The sequence below is a fragment of the Molothrus aeneus genome, chromosome 5 (genome assembly GCF_037042795.1).
Source record: "Molothrus aeneus isolate 106 chromosome 5, BPBGC_Maene_1.0, whole genome shotgun sequence".
NCBI lineage: Eukaryota > Metazoa > Chordata > Aves > Passeriformes > Icteridae > Molothrus > Molothrus aeneus.
Genome location: NC_089650.1, coordinates 45920957 through 45936087, shown reverse-complemented (window position 1 = coordinate 45936087; position 15131 = coordinate 45920957). Strand labels below are relative to the sequence as shown.

Here is a 15131-nt window from a genome sequence, read left to right as displayed (position 1 = left end):
TGTGAAGGATCTGACTTAGAGAGGCACAGGACGGTGTGTATTGCAGTGTTTGTGGGATACCCACTTAAAATACACTTCATGAAAGAGAACTTGTGAATTCAGTGGGAGACATCTCATTTAACTGGGAGGAAATGTGTGGGGCAGGCTCCTCTTGCTCCAGAAGAACCAAGAGCCCCATGGATTTTTCTCACAGATACAAAACACCTCACAGACATGAAACATGGGATGGATGACCCTGAGGGACACAGATTCAGGTAATTGAAATTTCTTGTGGATTCTGACTGATCAGGGACTTGGATACCAAACGCAAGTGCTGGCATCCTTGTTGGGTCATGCAGGTACTCCTTGTGATAGCAAAATTTCAGGCTTCAAATGCCACCTCAACTCAAGAATTGTAAGGCTCTGCATGGGTGGAGCCTGTGCTTAGGCAAGAGGCTTCCTATTCAAACAAACTATGCTATAGTTGTTGACAACAAATATTTGGTATCTTTCTCTGACGCAGGTATGACTAGGAGGCTGATTAACTCTGTGTAACTCAAAAACTCTGTGTTTGATTTATTGCCGCACTCTCTATTTTTAGATTTCAGAGTTTTTTCCCCTCTCTTCCCATGGTAATCAGAAGAAGCATATGGACTTGTCAGTTAAACTTGTCAGTTTAACAGTTTTTATTACAATATTACAATTATTACAATAATTCATTTTAATAACATGTTTATTCGGTCATGACAACAACTATAAACATAAGTACCATTCAGCTCTTTGCTGATATATGAACTTACTAACATCAAATCTTACCAGAATCACATATTCTTACAAGTGTCCCAGACACAACATTAACTTTATTAAGCAAAAGTTCATAAATAGTAAAAATGTCCTCTGTTTCACATTGCAGCGTTCCTTAAGCATGTAGGTACAAGTTTGGAGTAACTTCTCCAAATCTTTGTGTCATAAACTTCCTTAGCTGTTTTAACAACCATAGAGATGATTTCTTTTTGCCTGCAGCAAAGCCTTTTGTCCTTGAGCAATCTACAATTAGTATCACTCTCAGCAGACATGAAAGTTCATTTCTGAAATGAAAGTGGTGATGAAACACAATACAATATTATCTGCTCATAGCTTGCCTACACACTCTGCCCTCATTATAAATCTTTCAGTTATTACACAGTCTCCTAAGAACAATATATCTCCCTAATATCAGTTCTTTATCTGCATTACCTCTCTTTGAAGATCTTAAAATGGTTGGCCTGCAGCAATGCAGATATTATACTTAGGGTGGAGTGTGTTTACAGTCAGTTATTTTCCTTTTTAATATTTACACAGTATTTCTTAAGGTTGCTACAGTTTATGAATCATGTACATTGACACATTGACATACGTTTTCTGAAATGTTCACAGTGCAGTATTTTGTGGCCTAACCAAACTTTGTAAATGTCATTAAAAATAAACTTTTTTTTTTAATATAAAAATAGAATACTTTATGTGTTTACACCAGCAAACCCAGTTCTATTCTATTCTAAACAAACTATACAGTAGTATGCACAGAATTCCACAGGAACAGAAATGACATGTGATGTTTGCCCTAAAGTTATAGTACTCTTCCCTAATGAATAGAAGTTTTATTTACTATCTCTTTTCAAAATTGTTTCTCTGGTCATAACTTAGCATCAAAAGTAGATAATTCACTGGGTTGTGTGATCCAAGAAGAGAGTAAAGAGGGCCTGAAGCCATTTCTTCTTTTGATCAGTCTTCTCTGCTCTTCAGGGTTGGTATGAAGAAGTTACTGATATGCCTGCAATGGTGGGGTCTTTTTAGGTCAGGGCAGACTGCAATACCTCTGCTCATTGCTCACCTTTGTTAGTAGCACTACCCAAGGGTAGGTGGCAGAGCTTCAGCTGCTCAGCAAGTGACTCACCAGACAGCAGCCTTCAAGTTTTAGTTCCCAGAGTGATTCACTGTTTATTGAAAGAAATGGAGGCTTTTCATTTTTCAGCAAGAGATCTGTTGCTGTAGACTGTTTGACTCAAATAAATGATTGAATGTTGGAATAATGTTGACACTAGGAATGCTTTAAGCTAGATGATTTTCCCTTTGTTTTTTGTACCGTCTGACTATACCAGAGAACTGGTAAGACATAGAATCAGAGAATCATAGAATGGCCCAAGTTGGAAGGGACCTTGAAGATTATATATAGTTCCAGCCCCTCTGCTGTGGGTATATTGATTAATGTTGAAAATTCCAGGGATGGGGCATCCACAACTTCCCTGGACAACCTGTTCCAGTGTGTCACCACCTTCACAGTAAAGAATTTTTTCCCAATATCTAATTTAAACCTACTGTCTTTCAGTTTAAACTCATTCCCCTTTTTTCTGTCACTACATGCCTTTGTAAATAGTCTTTGTTCCATCTTTCCTGCAGGCTCCCTTCAGGTACTGGAAGGCTGCAATTAGGTCATGCCAAAGCCTTCTCTCTTCCAGGCTGAACAATTCCAGTTCTCCCAGCCCTTCCCCACTGGAGAGGTGCTCCAACTCTCTAATCATCATGGTTGATGATTGATATCCTTCCTGGGATGGGCCCCCAGAGCTGGATGCAGCACTCCAGGTGGGTCTCACCAGAGTGGAGAAGAGGCAGAATCCCCTCCCTTGACCAGCTGGCCACGCTGCTCTTGATGCAGCCCAGGATGCAATTGGCTTTCTGGGCTGGGAGGGCACTTTGCCTGCTCAGTGCAGCCTCTCATGCACCCCAAGTCCTTCTTGGCAAGGCTGCTCTGGATCTGTTCATCCCCAAACCTGTGATGATACAGGGGTTGCCCTGACCCAGCTGCAGCACCTTGCCCTTGGTCCTGTTAAAACTCATGGCATTCTCACCAGCTCTCTTCTTGAGCTTGTCCAGGTCCCTCTCGATGGCATCCCATCCTTCAGGTGTGTCAACTGCACCTCTCAGCTTGGTGTCATCTGAAAATGTGCCAAGTGTGCATTCGTGCCTTTGTCTGTGTCATTAAGAAGAGATTAAATAACACTGGTCCCAGTGCTGACCCCTGAGAGACACCACCTGTCACTGATGGCCATTGGGACTCTGAGCCATTGACGTCTATCCTCTGGATGTGCTCTCCAAACAACTTCTTAACCATCCAACAGTCCACCCATCAAATCCATCTCTATCCAGTTCAGAGAGGAGGTTGTAGGGGGCTGTGACAAAAACCTTAGAGAAGCCCAGGTAGATGACATCTGTACACCTCCCCTTTTCCACTGGTGTAGTCACTCCATCATAGAAGGCCACTAGGCTGGTCGGGGAGGACTTGCCCTTGGCGAAGCTGTGCTGGTGTCTTGAATCCTGGTGAAGGACTGCTCTGTCCATCATGTGCCTTCTAGGAGGATCTGTTCCATGACCTTCCCAAGCACAGAGGTGAGGCTGACAGGTTGGTATTTCCCAGGGTTGTTCTTTGTTCTCTTCTAAAAGATAGGTACACTGGTCCCCTTTTCCAGTCACCGGGGACTTTCCCTGACTGCCAAGACTCTTTGAATATCATGGAGAGCAGCTTGGTGAGGGCCAATTCCTTCGGAACTCTGGGATACATTTCATCAGGTCCCATAGACTTGTGCACATCCAGGTTCCCTGGGTAGTCATGAACCAGGTCTTCACTTACAGTGGGAGGGGCTTTGTTCTCCCAGTCCTCATCCTGTTGTCCATCCTTTCAAGAGGTGTGGGAAGAAATGTTGCCATTGAAGACTGAGGAAAGTCTGAGGACTGAGGGAAGTCTGAGGACTCAGGCTTCTCCTCATCCACCAGCACTGTTTAACAGAGAGGGAAAACCTTTGGCCTTACTTTTCTGGTTAACATACCTGTAGAAGCCCTTTCTGTTATTCTTTGCATCCCTTGCCAGGTTCAGTTCCAGTTTTGTCTTGGTCTTCCTCACCCAGTTCTTACTCAGTCATACTTTTCTATACTTATTTTACTGCACGCCATTTCTTGATTTTGATTTCTGTTAAGACACCATGAGGCTTGCTATCTTGGCTTCCTAGGTTCTTAGAAACCTTGTTGATGTAGTTCAAAAATCCAAAGTTTTCCCCATGTGGGATGAAAATACATTTTAAACTCCTGTAATTCTCAATGCATTTCTTGGCCTTTTGTGTGAAAACCATTTCAGCACTGTTCGTTATCCTAAAGTACATGCACAGAAACAGTCCTTCCAGCCATACTGATTGATATTCTACTTCCATAGCATTTGTTCTAGGGTCTGAGCACACATTAATGACAGTTTGTGGGAACTAACTCTGGAGGGTAGCACACCACATTTCTTTTCATGGCATTCTCCAAATACTTGGAAATTACTGTGATGGTTTATGGAATCCTGTATCCTTAAATGGTATGATATTGTGTCCTTGTACTAGTGCAACTTGGGCAACAACATAAACATGTGCAACAGTGTTCTCACAAAGACTGGGCAGTAAAAACTAGTGGACAAAATGTTTTGCTTTTTGTTCATACAACGAAGAATGGATTTTCCTTAATTTCAGACATACCCGTCATGTGTCAACGTCCACGTCTGTGTTGTCTTGTGATGATAGAAGAGAAGGATAGGGAGCAATGGACTTGACATTGACATAAGTAGCATTGACATGAACATAGTGTTCCCCAATAAAAGTGGAGAAGATTGTTGATATTTTTGAAACAAGTTCAGAAAATGCTGGACGCATCTCAGGTTTCGGATGCCAGCACTTCAGCATGACTTCATACCTGCCATTCAAATAGAAGAAGTGTTCAATTATGAAATCACATAAAAAGAAAAAAACCAACTCTCTCTTTCCTCAATTACTATAGCAGAAGAATCAGCAGCATTTGCAGAAGCCATTGCAAACTGTTTACTTACAGTGGATCAGGGCAGTATTCAGGTTGCAGCAGCCTTCTTCCTTGTAGTAAGTAAACAGTTATATCAAAAGAATTTACATCAGGATAAGGTGGTGCCCCTCGTGTCATAAGTTCCCATAACAATACACCAAAGGACCACTAAGAAAACAAAGAAATAAATAAAAAGTTAAAGGGTTGGAGGGCTTTGCATTCCTGTTTTAGAAGATGGTTTGACAGATTTAAGTGTTCAACTGCATGGATTTTCCCTTTGAAAAGTTGTTTTACTGCACTCAGCTTTCTTTTAAGTGGGCTAATAAATGCTGTAGGGACTTGAGGAGCCACATAAATAAGAGCCAGAGAACCTCAACTAAGTAAATGAAAGAAAATAAAAGCCTATAGGCCTGCTACTTTGCTGGTATAAATTGGCAGACTTCTTTTGAGGTTAATGGAGCTCTGCCAGTTTACATGAACTGATGATCTGACGAACTTCGTGTAAATACGTTCTGAAGACAATATACATGGTGAAAATTCTACGCATCACAGGTCAATCTGAATCTGGATTGAACAGAGAGCTAAACCACAAAGCAATCCAGCCAATGACTTCATTGTAACAATTTTTTCTTTGTACATGGCCAGGTAATACTAGAGATTGCTGTAGGCAGCCAGTAAATATTTATAAAGCAAATGAAGTATTTTGGAGAACTATTAACTTTTACGAGTCTCCAAGTTAACCTGTTCTGTCAAGCTTTCCAGAGCCCCTCCTATAGCAGAGTTCTTGGCTTCTTGGAATGTTCTTAGTTTCCCTTGGAACAGGGTTTAACTCCTAATTCTTTCCTGAGCAGTAACATATAATCAGGTCAACAACTTCTTGCTTAGTGATTGGGACAAATACACTTTCTGGATGTAGAAAGACTCTTTTGTTCTTATGTGAACAAAAGCTACATTCAAATATCAGTTTTCATTTGGAGCTGTTCCATTAATTAAATACTAGAAAGATGCCTCAGGCAATATACAAGAAATAAATAGGTGATACAAATATGTTTCTACATTACCACATCTGACTTTGTTGTGAACTTCTGAGTTTGTAAACTTTCTAAAGCCATCCATTTCACTGGCAGTTTAGCTCCTGTTTTATTGTGCACACTGTAGTATTCTTTATCATAGACATCTCTAGCAAGACCAAAATCAGCAACCTTGACAGTGAATTTTTCATCCAACCTAGAGAAATGACAAGAGATATTATTTGCAACTGAGTGGGCAAGACTTAACCTTGTTGGTGGATTATAATGACTGACTTGCATTTCTGAGACTGTGACTTTGGATGGCAGTACTTTATTTGGCGTCTATGAACTAATGTAACACTGAAACAAAAGTGCAGCAAAGTATATTTGACACCCATTTAACACAGTGAATGAACTCAGGAAATTACTGATATTGTTTTGATAATACAATTTGAATTACAGCTATTTTAAAACAATTGCTATGTATAAAAAGATTTTTGCTAATAGCCTATACATCCTGATTGAGTTCTACATCATTTCTTCCACAGCTGTTTTTTCTTCTGTATCCCTAAAACCTGCTCATTTTTACTTCCAAGTTAATGCATCACCTTTTCTACTTTCAATTTTGTTAAGGAGGGGTCCATCATTATCTCAGTGACTGGTATATATTATTTATGTAATAACATAGTCCTGTAACTAAGGATGAGTTTGGTGTGTATTCTGGGGGAAAATTATGGTGTAACAAAAGTTCTGTTGGGGTTACGGCTCTGCCATACCAGAAGGCCTCCTTAGCTTGGCTTCTCCTAAGCCTGGTATTTGTCCTGATAAATGGTATCATTGCTACAAACAGAGTGTGGGTCTGGGCATTTTCAGGCCTATCCTTCTTTACATGTGCCGACCTAGTCACAGCAAGCACTTCCTTTTGGGCTTCTTTACAGCATCACACAGTCACAGAATGGGTGTGGTTGGAAGGGCCCCTGAGGATCATTTAGTTCACCACTATCTCCCCTGCTCAAAGAAGGGTCTGCTTCTACAGGTTGCTCAGAACCATGACCAGGTGAGTTTTGAATATTTACAAGGATAAGGACTCCACTACCTCTCTGGCAACCTGGGCCAGTGTTCGGTCATCCGTACAATAAAAGCGCTATTATGTTTAAATGCAATTTTCTCTATTTCACTTTGTGCCCACTGCCTCTTGGCCTGTCCTTGTGCACCACTTAGAAGAACCTGGTTTCCTCTTCTTTAATCCACCATATCAGTTATACATATGGATAAGATCCTCTTGAACCTTCTCTAGGCTAAATGATCCTGTCTCTCTCAGTGTCTGCACATGACATTTCCCTGTCTTGAATTTATGAGGTTTCTGTCTGGACAACTCTGGTCTGTTGAAGTCAGTGCATGGGACTATCTGCTGTATTTATTGATGCTGTAACTTAATCTGATGAAGGCCCATTGCAGCAGGGCCTGTACTGAGTGTTGGATTGCACATGGCCACTGGGGAAAGTGAGTCTTGTGGCTGCAGCTCTCCAGGCTCTGAAGTGCTGGTCCCTATAGAAGTACGTTCAATGGTCATGTGAGACACCCTGAGAGCTGTTCCTTCCTCACCCAAGGAAGAGACAGTAGGCCAAAGGGAATGTCCTGTTGCCACCATTTGGACTTTGATTAGATGAACTAGGTCTTTTGTTCAGTAACCCAATGCATTTCTTAGGAAATATGAAAATCTGCTTGTGGCTTTTTTCATCCCTTAAAAAGACCAATACCTGTAACAAAATGTTCTTTTTCAGAGACTGTTCAGCTGCACAGGTGTGCACCCTTGAAAAAAGAGTAAAACATCTGATGTCACAGGTTAATGACCTTTTTGCAGCCAGAGTTCCAGTTTATGATGTGCTAAAAATAAACTTTAAGGCTGTGCCTCATTAATTCACAACATCAGTGATAAATCAGCATAATCATATTGGCAAATCCTGTATCAGTTTTTCTTTGTGGGAACAGAACTGTCTGGCTTCCCAGACACTACTAAGATTCTTTGAATAATAATTTGTGTGCCTGTTTGAGCCAAAGTAAGCTCATACTCATGTAATGAAAGACTATTGTCAAGAGGTCTCACTGGTGTTCCTTTGTGTTCCTGTTTTTCTCACCAAGTTCCCCTGTGTTCCTCTCCCTCCTGGTTAGGTGTGGCAGCAGAGACATGCTGCTTCTGAAGAGGCTGGGTGGAAGCACAGCAAGTTGAGGCAACAGCAGTTTAACTTCCCTTAGGAGATGCCTTTTAAACTCTAACCAATGATTTTGAGAGGCTATGCTTTCACCTCAGCTTTCTTATTTCTCACACTCAAAAAAAACTTATGTGTTAGAAATGAGCCCTTAGCAAGATGAGTAGCTCATCAGTATGCAAGACAAACATCAGTATAATTGCAGAGCAATGAAAAAACCACCATCTTTTTACTAAAAAATAGCAGAATCCTGGAAACTTCAGTTTATCTCATCTCACTGTTTAACATAGAAGAGTGTGGTAATGTGGCCGAAAGTAGATGTTTGTACTTACATACAGTTTCTTGCTGCCAAATCTCTATGGACAAACTTTTTACTTGCAAGGTATTTCATTCCTTTTGCAACCTGAAGGCCAAATCCAATTAAATCTTTTACTGTTGGATTCTGTAAAATACAAACATTTATGATAAAATGAATGCAGAAGCTTAAGGATTGGACTGCTTTATGCTGTGGCTCTTTAGGTTTTATACAGCTCTCCTGCCACCAGAATGATCAAAAAAGGTTGGTGCTTGTAGTGAAACTGGTTTAAGTTTAGTTCATCTTCTTACCCCCAGTGAGAAAACACACTATAAGAAAACAAAAGAGCTGACAGTCTCCAGAAGAGTAGAGTTTTCAGCATAAGCAGCATAACCTGACCTGAGAAGTGGAACAGTATGCTGAAACTGCAGCATCACAGATGATACAAAAAATTCACATATGTGGACTTAAGGATGATAGCATGTAACACAGTAGAAGGCACTAACTGTGAACTCAGAGCTTATCTGCTGGAGATGACCAAGAGAAGAGAAAGTCCTATTTGGCACAAAATAGGTGCATCAGTATGATTTCATGAAAAAGGCAGATGAGACCTTAACAGTTACCAGAAGAAGATTTTTGGCAATGATTGTTAACTCTTTCTTCTTGCCTACATGGTGAGATGATACTCAAAATGTTAAATATCAAAATAAGTACAGACATAAACCTGTAAATCTTTTATGGCAATCATATGACTTGTAATATTAAGGATCCTACAGATTTTTGTGGTTTTGACATTGCTCCTCATAATTTTCTTCTGTGGAACAATCTGATTCAACTGTGATCACTATTCTATTTATTTCAGGAAGGACCATGGCACTATTTAGAGACAAGGGTCCTGGTGCTTGTAGAAGGAAAGAAGCTCAAGTCAAGGCAGGTCCCAGCCTCAGAAAGCTTAACTCCTCCAGAATTTGCCGAGATGATTTTTTTTTAAATTGTACTGGCTATTGCTGATTGCCATAAAAGAAAGGACAAAATCCTATTGGCTCAGAACTCACTTTATATTGTTCTAACACTGTGAAATAGGTGAAATACTACAGTGCAAAGTGGGCTTACACTGCCTGAGGTAATATCTGTGGTCTTCTACTTGAGAGAAAGCAATGAGGCACATTTGAGGAATCTACAGTCTTTCAATGGAAATGGGGAAGACTGCTGATAAAAGAGTATGCATAGTTTGTATAACAGCTCCTGTTTTTCTTTCTGAAGATAAGAAGAAAAAATATTGATAAGAAATATACTGTGACACTAGGTGGACATGGAGTTCCCTTACCTAGGAGTTGGAAAAGCAGATGCTGATGACTGGCACTGCTGTTCTAAAGTTAACAGAGATGTGCCAGTTTAACCAGAAGATGATTGGGTCTCTGGACGTAGATCTCATAAACACATTTGTTTATAAAGAGGCTTATGGATGGGAAATGAGAAATACTTATTGCTGATAATTTCTGGGAAACATTCTAGAGAGGAATTTGAGGGGGAGGAGAAGGAGTGGCAGTGCTGTGGCTGGGCTCGATGCCAGACTAAGCAAGTGCTAAAGGTTAAGGTGTAGGAACAGCAGTAAGTTGCAGACGTAATGTAATTATGAGAGCCTGTAAGTGTTGGAGCAGGGTGTGGCCAGACTTGCATTACCCTCCATAACTCACCAGGTACTTACATGAGTCTCATTCCTAATGAAGTTTCGAAGATCTCCATGTTTCATGTATGGAAGAACAACTAATGGGGATCCTTCGTTGGGCAAACAGATTCCCAGGAGTGACAGAACATTGGGATGAGTGAAATCTTTCATGATTATTCCTTCTTTCAGAAACTGAGCTACTTCTTCCAGGTCTGTAATCCCTGAGAAATCCAGTCATAAAATGAGTTAATTAAAAGAAACAGGGAAAAAAAAAGCGTTCATTTCTCTACAGCATGTCATTGCACAGCAAAGTGATAATGAGAGACTACAAAAATGCTCTCCACCTCCCACATTACAATGAGGTTATGTGCATTGGTTTTCCTACAGTGACCAAATACAGGTTGTTGGTAATTTTAATTTTGTTTCTCCATTTCTTATTTTGAATGATTTAAAATTGAATAACAATGCTTGAGTAAAGTTCTTAATAAATGTTATACTATCTTCCTGTTTTTCCAGCAGCTTTGCCCACTCTTCAGCAGTTTAACTTCCAAACCCAAATCTTCAGTATTCAGTAGAATAAAAAAAAAAAATTACACTACCTTTCCCTTATTTTCCAGAGTTTTTTTCTTTGTAGAGGAAATATAGGGACATTTCATTTGATGTAAAAATATATGCCAATGTGTTGTGGTAATTTGGAGTAATTGGAATTGCTTCAAAGATAAATCTGATTCACCTGCAACTGAGAATCTTTGTTTGTGAATGTATACTTCACTGGAATTTATTGGTTCACCCCAGTTATATTTGGAATTAATAGTAACATCTCACTATTAAACATGTAACTTACTATTCAGTGACTTCACAGCACAATGAATTTTCCTGCTATCGTTATCCAGCAATGTCCCATGGTACACACAGCCAAAATGTCCTGTATAAAAAAATGAGCAATATTAGCTTTAAGAAGTAAAATTAGCTTTCTGGTATTTTCCACTGGGTAGCAATTATACTGTAAGAAAGTGATCACACTCCATTTCTATCCAATTCCCAACACTTGTAATATACACTTCCTTACTAACATATTAAAATAAATGGAACCGGACCATTACATAAAACCACCATTCATAAAATTACCATTACGTAAAACCACCACTACATAAAACCACCATTACATAAAATGAAAACTCTACTTGCAGCATAATTGGTATTTCTTGACCTAAATGGAGAGTATAACTAATGACAAGGCTGGCGCCACAAATATTTTGTGTTCTTGTAATGACTAAGCACACGAAACCCATGTCAGCCCATTCCCATCATCTTCTTTGACATTGGTGTCAAAGGAGGACACCTGGAAGGCACAGGGAGCAGTTAGGAGCTGACATGACCACTGGATAGGTGGTTCCCAGTGATCTGCAAGCCCATGCTAAGTGGTCCAATGGACTGTACAAACTTGATGCATCTGATGGAAAGGACAGCCACTCTGGGATTACAGTGGCTCAGGTCTTGCTACTCCATGGAAAATGTTGAATATTAAAAGTGATGTGCTGGCTGTGGATGTTTTGGGAGTTGCTTTACTGATCACAGATGGATGACACCACTTGGCAGTTTTTTTCTGTGGCCTAGTTCCAAGTATAAAATATCACTAAAAGATGATGAACAAAATTTGCCTTCTTTCTCATGGTCTGAGCAGTGAAATGAACAGCCAGGGACACAGAAATCCTGTGTTTTTCTGCCAAGCAAATGATGTTGTCTACCAAAACTTACTATGAGAAGTCAGGTTTACCAGTTTGGGAAACAGTGAAATTTAAGCTCCAGGTTCACACATTAATTTTCCCAAATCAAATTATGCACGTGCAGTTGTGGCTTCCTTCACAGATGAACTATTTACTGGAAACTTTTAAAATACTAATATTTGCAGTTAGAAAGCATAATTTTTTTTCTTAAGTGTGAGCTCTACAGAGAACAAGACTATCTGATTAATTTTACTATGTTCCAGTCATAAGCTCTGGTCAGAGCTCAGTTTGCTTTGCTTTTGGCTTGAAGTAAAATTAATCCAAAGTTTGTTTTATAAAAGCAACTAAAATCCCATCAGACCACAGATTGCTTGGAGCCTGGGCACAAATCCTAAGGCTTGGATTGGGTGTGTCTAAAATATTTTGGGGTTTGGCCCATTTCTAGTTAGAAGGGAGAAAATTTAAAACAGTTAATTATCTCAGTGTCATTCCAGATATTTTTCAACATTTAAAAAATGGGAAATTACTTGGAGTTTTCCAAAACAAAAAAGAAAAGAAAAAGGCCCACCCTTGCTTAGGGGGATGATGAAGTGTAATACATAGAAGTGAAACACACTGACTGTTTGTTTGATTTGTGGCTCTTGTCCTGCAGAAGAGACATTAAGAATATAATTTATAGCCAATTTTTTATCAGTATTCTGATACTCAACAAGAGACCTCTCATGCATGATCTGTAGAAATACTGAAATACAGTTTGTACTTTGGTTACTAATAGGTACTCAGTCACACAGAGTTTAAAAGTGTCCCAAACAGAAATACTGGCCTCGGCTATGAAAGGTAAAGGGAGCTTGCTTATGAAGATGTAGAGGAATAGGAGTGATGAGAGAAATTTAGAAAAATAGGAGACTTGCTAAATCAGGGACAAAACTAAGGGGAAGTGAATCAGGAGCTACATATTTCTGCAGCTGGCATGAGAGGAATGAGGTGATATGAAGAGCATTTGCTGGGAGGAAACAAGCAGCAAATTCCTCAGAGCTGGTGGAAACTTGAGGAGGGAAAAGGGGTGTGGGCATTTCACCTGGGCCATGGAGTCTTTTACTGTGTGCACTAATGACTGCAGGAGTTCTCCTGTGTTGTGTAGAAATCCTGACAGACAATAGGCTCCAAGGTTGAGGTCACTTGTGTTCCTTCCTCAGCATCCCCTGCCATTTAGGTGTGTGCCTTAGGTTTCACATAATATCCTGTGGCAGATTCACTCCCATATCACAGCCTCATAGCTCAGAAGCCCTGGCTGAGCTTTCTGTAGCCTGGAAAAGGGTGAGAATGAGGCAGATGGAGGGGGACCAGCAAGTCCATGAGTTTGAAAGAGCCTCATTAGTAAGCAGACTCCTTCCTCCTGATGGTGTCTTCTCAACTGATCAGATGCACTGACTTCAAAGGAGAGCCCCTTCATTCCCCCCTTGATTCAGTATATGGTACACAATGCTATAAGAGCTGAAAAGCTTGAAAAAAATCTCTGTATGGACCCCTTATTCAGAATGGGTGTGCAAAAAGAGGAGCAGTTTGCAATGTAAGAGTTGCAGTACCCACCTCTTCCTATGACTTCACTGAAGTGCACAATCAGACTGTCAGCACCAATAACCACGTGCTGCACTTCTTTGACCAGGTCAGGATTTAAGGCACTGATGTCTATGTGGACATTGGTCTGGAGAAGTGGACTGGCTAAATCTGAATCTCCACTAGACAGAATCGGGGAGAGGTCAGAATGAGGATACTGGGCAGGTCTGCACGATCCATTCTGAGACATGCTTGGAAACTGATCTGGAAAATGAACAGAAACTGTTATAATCCTTTCAAACTTCTCCTTGAAAAATGAAGAGTTTTATTGCATTGGTAAGAAAGGTTTGATTTTATCAGTTTGGAAGTGGCTTGGCTTTACGGAAGTTTTGGTCACAAAGGGAAAATGAAAATATGCCTTGGTAATCTGCCAGCCTCCAGGAAAACCATGTCACTAGAAACTTATGCTTGTCTCAGCTCTACTTTTAAGAAAGTAAATGGCAAAACTTCCACTTTTCTGAGGGGATGGAATGAAGCCTTGTCACTTGCCAAAGAGAGGTTATAGCATTTCTAGCAATTGGGAGTAACAAGATTAAAACAGAAAAATGACAGCCATATGAGAGGAGGAGGTAGTGAACAATTGAAAACATGAAGCTTTTTATTATTGTCATGCTCTAATTTGGTAGGAAACTTTACACTTCATGAAGGTTTCCAAAGTGCTGGTGAGTAGCTGTATTTATCCAATGGTAAATATTCAACCAGGGAAATGCCTAGAGGTGATTCATTTCCTGTAACTGCTGAAGATATTACAGTTGGTGCTACTCATGAAAATAACATGAGCCATCTGATATAGCAGAAACTAAAATATTTCAGTAAATCCAGGAGTATCTATTTTGAGATTTTATCAACAGCATGTTGTTCAGGTATTTCAAATTGGTTTTGTTTAAAACCTTTTCCCTAGCATTTTGTGTGGCTGAATGAAAGAACTATGTTTAATTTACATCAATTTGATTCTGGAATGATTTCAGTGGAGTTGATGAGTTGAATTTAGTTCAGGGTAAAAAACAAAAAAAGGAGAGTAAATTTACTAACAGAAATTATCAGATATCTTATTACAAAAAGTAAAAAAATATTGTACAGATTTTCCTTATTTATTCCTGCATAAAACTTGTGGAATTTTTATAAAGTGCTTTTATCACTCTGGAGCTGAGAAATACTCTGTTATTTTATCTAGGAGCAAAAATACCACTCTTACAACTTACAAATGTGTTTATTTTTAACTAAAGGCAAATATCTACTTAATAAACACAGTAAAATAATCTAGCCATGGCCGCAAAATAATATTTACAGCTGCGAAATGTAAACCTGCATGTTTTCTAATGTTTCTTTTATTTCATTCTTTGATAATAGTGACATCAACATTGCTACAGGAACACTAGATGAACACACACCCTTCTTGGATGCACTCTCCACTGTGCTTTGCCAGTACACAGTGGCTGCATGACCACTGTGGATTTGCCTTTCACCAAGGATCTTTGCATAGTTTTGCCTCATGTACTACTTTCCCTTCTAACCAGTAGCATGGGCTTTTCTTTCCCTTTGGAAATTTTTCAATCAAGAAACTTCCTGTACAAGCTGGTGGCAGCAATTAAAGAATAATGTGGGAAGCTGGGAGCAGGCCTGTGTCTCAGATAGATCTGTGATTGGGGCTTGCAAAGGTGGAACAAAGATTTGGAGTTATTTCTGTTGAGTTGTATACAGCAGCACCTGAAATAGTACAAGACTATGTCTATACCAAGACTAACAATTATCTGTGATATCTCACAC

General features: G+C 39.7%; 1 protein-coding gene across 1 annotated transcript in view; it reads right to left on the bottom strand.

Annotated features, from left to right (window-relative positions):
• Positions 1 to 641: 641 nt before the first annotated feature.
• The window catches only part of MET (MET proto-oncogene, receptor tyrosine kinase), an 89994-nt gene continuing 75504 nt past the window's right edge, over positions 642 to 15131 (bottom strand). Inside the window, exons 15-21 of the mRNA XM_066550548.1 lie at positions 13338 to 13568; positions 10865 to 10945; positions 10060 to 10241; positions 8389 to 8498; positions 5898 to 6063; positions 4868 to 5004; positions 642 to 4734 (exon numbers count right to left, since the gene is read on the bottom strand). Of these exons, the coding sequence (XP_066406645.1) occupies positions 4524 to 4734; positions 4868 to 5004; positions 5898 to 6063; positions 8389 to 8498; positions 10060 to 10241; positions 10865 to 10945; positions 13338 to 13568 (1118 nt within the window). The 3' untranslated portion in view covers positions 642 to 4523. The remainder of the gene's footprint in view (positions 4735 to 4867; positions 5005 to 5897; positions 6064 to 8388; positions 8499 to 10059; positions 10242 to 10864; positions 10946 to 13337; positions 13569 to 15131) is intronic.